The following is a 4,722-nucleotide window of genomic DNA, read 5'->3' as shown; positions in this document are numbered from 1 at the left end:
TCTGAATTGATTCGGAGGGTTCCAAATCAATTCGGAGAGATTAAAGGGTCTTCTGACTTGATTCAGAGTCAAAGATTCAGCCACTGAATTGGGCCGAATCTCTGCCGAATCGAACTGGGGACCAAAGCTTCACACAACTCTAGCGTTAATCAGTTTAGGCATGAAATTTTATACGATGGGACTTTGGTGGGAGACTTTGCATAAGAAAAAGAAATGGGGAGTCATGGCTGTCATGTGCGGTAGTTAGACTAATGGTTCTCAACCTTTTTAGACTCAAGGGTCCCCTTGATAGACTCAGGGCAACTTTTGGAAAATGCCAGCTCTTGGTTTTCACTTGTCTTTTTACTATATAAAAATAAGAAAGCAATTCTTCTGTTGCAAAGAACGCAGAAAAAGCAGAAAGTGTCAGAATGGTATTAACAGTATGGATTCCAATTTAAAAACTCTGGGTTTATCTTATGATTCATGTTTGCACACCTAACAGTGCTAACATCATGTTGTACCCTACAGCACCCCTGAAAGGATCTCAAGGCACTCCCAGGTGTTGTAGCTTGCTGGGTGAGAATCACTGACTTAAACCAATCACCCGGGGCTGAATCCACAAGGTTTTAGGTAGTTTTTATTTAGGGAAAACCCTCACTGAAATCAAAAGGAATTCAAATTGACTAAAGACTTCAGGATTAAGTCCCTGATTAATGAAAGTAAAACCTATCAACTGAAGGAACATACAACAATACCATCACCCCCACTACTATAGCTCAACAAATAGAGCTAAGGTTTTTCAGTTATTCTAAGCTTCCAGTTAGAGCAGGAAGTATATTAGGCATGAAAAGTAATATTTCTCACTAACAAATGTTTTTGAAAGCTGGGAACCTGAAGTTAGACCCCACAGCATACATTTAGCCACCAACATAAACATCTTGTTTTTCAAAACTGCTGATACCCAACAGCTCCCTGCAATGTCAGTGGGAGCAGGATGCAGCTTCTAATTATGAACATTGTTTGACTGCATATTCTTCTGAAGAAATACTAAGAACGTACAGTAGGTCAAAATGGCTCTTTATCTCTGTGTGGAGATAAGGGATGTAGTTCTTCAGAGGAAGTAGTGTCTTAAAGGCGGAAGGCTGCATTTCTTATCTTTCAAGTATGTGCCATAAAGCGGTAAAAATAGGGACAATGCGGATAAGAAAGCTACAACAAAAGCACCTGCCACACACAAAAGGAAACACTGGAAATAATTAAGACTTGAAACACTCAGCTGGAATGTGACAAACCTTTGTTCATGGTTGTAAGTCACCTATACTAAAAAGTCTTGAAAGTCCTGGTTTAGGAATAAGGGCTTGCAGCATCTAGTGTACCATCCAGTTGTGCTTAATTCTCTGAGTTCTATAAGAATTGAGTTTTCCAGAGTTAACTAAAGGTATAGACATACAAACAATTTACCATTGGTTTGAAGAAGGCAGAGTCATTTTATGTATTATGTGTCTACATGCATGACCTTACCTTGTGTTAAATAGACGTGAAAACACAATAGTTTCACTGAGGACTAAGCTATTGATAGGAAAAAATGTGCAAATGGCAATTACCAAGGAGCACCAGATGCACAGTAGTGCTTAGTTTCCTTTTATTCCATGATAGACTATTTATCCTACATAAGGTATTTAGATCATAAATTCCTAATAACTTCTGTTGGGCATCCAAATTCTAGAGGCTGCTTTGAGTATCCTCTAGTTTGCAACCAGAGCATTTAAATGAATTGGCAAAACATCATTGTGTTTAGATTACGCAGGATGGAGTGTTATCTATTATTAAATAATGTATTGGACTATCAACCTCACAGGATTTAATCCAGTATTAATTGTACCATGATATATGCAATTTATTTACAATGAATATAATTAGGTAAAGCATTTTTTTTTTCAAAAGACTGTTTGCATGCATGGATTTACATTTACACCATTAATGTACAGATTTACAAAAGAGGAGAAAGGTTTGTGTTCTCACTCTCAAAGTTGCTGCCCTGTACTACCTGCACCCACATTCTGCTACTTTCATCCCCTCATAGTTATATTTCAGTGTGGGCACCCCAAGATCATCTTTGTAGAGAATGGAAATGGGATCAAGCTTGGTAGGAACACAACAGGCCTTTGCAGCTTTCTTAGGGTTTTGGAGATGCACTAAGGTTTGAACAATAGCATGCTTCGTTGGGGTAACATTATCTGTCAAAGGAAAGAAGCAACCCCCATTGCATTCAAATGCATCATAATCTTGAGGTGCAATGATCCAGGAATCCCAGCCAATGTCTTTGAAGTTTACCCGGAGGGAGGTTCTCCGACAATGGTTTGATCCAGTGCTTCTTTTGCTTCTGGATGAAGGCTGGCGGAGCCCCGTGATGGATAAAGATTTTTCTTCTACCTCCTCTTCCTCTTCAGGCAAAGTGCTGTTCTTTGCTAATTTTTTTATCACACTCTCCTGCTCATGAACAATCATTTCCCGGAGCTCCACTTTGGTTTCCTTGGTTCCATTGCTGCGATCATTGGAGAACACTATTAACAAGGGCAGATTTTTAGTGTCAGGGGTAACACTGATGTCCAGCTTCCCACAAGTGAAATCACCCAGTGTTTTACTCTCAACAGCAACCTCAAGCATGTTTTTAGTCTTTGATCTGTCTGTCCTGACCCATCTTTTCACAGCACTAGATACCTCAAACATTTCCCATCCACATTCTTGGATATCCTGAGAGACAAGGAATGCTTTGGTGCCTTCTTGGCTTTCCCAGAGGTCTCCCTCAAGAATATCATAAATGACCATGTTGCCTTCCAGTCTAGAAAGAGAGCCAGCATCCTTATGACAGGAAATGTGGATTCTTAGCTCAGCCCTGGTGACTTCTTCATGGTGTGGGATAGAGACATTGAAGAGCAAGATGAGTTTCTGAAAGGGATTTTCTTCTGATGAGGTCAAAGAAACAACGTCTGCAACAGGAGGTTAATAAATGTGGTTACTTAACTTCCAACAGATAGTGTGACATAATGCTAACCAATGAGGAGAACTAATACTGTTAGAAAGATTTATGTTCCATTTCAGAAGAAACACCCACTTTTTGGAAGGACCTGGTTAAAATAAAGCTATACCATAACGAATAGCCTTAAATAAAATTGCCTGACTTCATCTGAATGTTAGGATGGTGAGAAACCCTGATAGAGATCACTGCTGACACAAACTATATTTAGGATCAAGTTTTGGTGACCAAAATTATATTACATTGGGCATGTAAAGAGTTGGGACTAGGAATGGGTGGGGAAGAGTATAAAGAGCCAAAAAGTAGGAAGTACTGGTCAGTAATGGAGATAATACTAGGGCAACCAGGCAGTCTTCAAATTTGGTGGCTTCCTTTAAAGCCTCTGACAGATAGAGTTCCTAAGAACAGGCAGTCCTTGACTTACAATGTTTCGCACTTACAACGTTTATAAATTGACCCCGTTTCAACTTTCTGACGTCAGTTTCAACTTTATAACGCTTGATCCGATGCAACGGCATCCAGCAAACAAGTTCGTTGCATCGCCCATCTCCCTGGAGAAGATCTGTCCAAACTTCCTTGGGCACTTTCTTTAAGAAAGCAGACACAACTCCAGAAGAACCTGCAGCCAAGACTTCTGAGAGGACTCCAGTCAAGAGCCCTTCAAAAAGTCCAACCAAGAGCCTTTCAAAAAGGCCAGCAAAGTCACCTCAAAGAAGTCCTTCCAAATCAATATGATTGCCATTTATAATATAAATACATTAATGTAGCTATATTACTGATCTATAATTGATCAAGTACAAAATTCTGGAGTATTTTTGGTGAAAACAGAGTATTGGGTCTTGGTTTGGGAACCAATCTCCCACTTATAACATTGTTTCTTATGAGAAAATTGGTTCCGAGTTACAACGTTTCAACTTTTCAGGAACCAATTGTGTCGTAAGTCCAAGGACTGCCTGTACTAAGGCTGAAAATCTACTGGAAGGCTGAAGTACAAACTCTGCCTCTACCATTTTGCATTGGGACAAATTTCTCTTAGAAATTACATAGCAAATGTATATGACCTTGTGCCAGCTTTTCAATTCTTTTCAATATCTTAGCATAAAATCGTCACATTAAAAAAAAGTCTTTCTAATATCTTAGCACAAAACCCATCTTAGATTGGAAGAGAATGAGGGAAAGGAGGTAATCCAAAAGCTTCAAGGTCTTATTACTTTGGGAGGATTGGTAACGAGATAAGGAACTGTTCCCTTCCATGTCGCTGATTCATGTCTTGATTAGATTGGTGGGTTAGCTTTTTTTTCAGTAGTGTAGAGAGAACTAGCAATCCTTCCTGAAGTCAAGGAGGCTATAGGTATTAGGCACATTGGGGAGATAAGGTTGGCAGTGTTTAAGGGTTCCCACCATCTGATAACTGTTTGGTGGTTGAAATAAAATGAACTGATGAACTTCAGTCCAGTTTTTACGAACAAATTTCCATGCTTGTTCAAAAAATGGTCACCTCTAGTTTCAGCAGAGAATGGGCCCTGGAAACGGTACTCCAACTCATACCTGTGGGTCAGGGTTAGGCATGTTAATAGGGGCATATAAAGATGGTTACAGTGTTGTTGCTGTGTCTATTCTGTAATTAGAGATTTGATTCTCCTTGGCCTGTTCATTTCCCCATCATTACATTCATTTAACACTCCTTTTATCACTTCTAATGA

General features: G+C 39.5%; 1 protein-coding gene across 1 annotated transcript in view; it reads right to left on the bottom strand.

Moving 5' to 3' along the window:
- Positions 1-605: 605 nt before the first annotated feature.
- Positions 606-4,722, bottom strand: part of GDF2 (growth differentiation factor 2) — a 6,649-nt gene continuing 2,532 nt past the window's right edge. Inside the window, exon 2 of the mRNA XM_019556362.1 lies at positions 606-2,972. Within this exon, the coding sequence (XP_019411907.1) occupies positions 2,026-2,972 (947 nt within the window). The 3' untranslated portion in view covers positions 606-2,025. The remainder of the gene's footprint in view (positions 2,973-4,722) is intronic.

The sequence above is a fragment of the Crocodylus porosus genome, unplaced genomic scaffold, assembly GCF_001723895.1.
Source record: "Crocodylus porosus isolate Cpor-Errol unplaced genomic scaffold, CroPor_comp1, whole genome shotgun sequence".
NCBI lineage: Eukaryota > Metazoa > Chordata > Crocodylia > Crocodylidae > Crocodylus > Crocodylus porosus.
The sequence above is the reverse complement of the archived record's forward strand: the minus strand, read 5'-3'. Positions and strand labels throughout refer to the sequence as shown.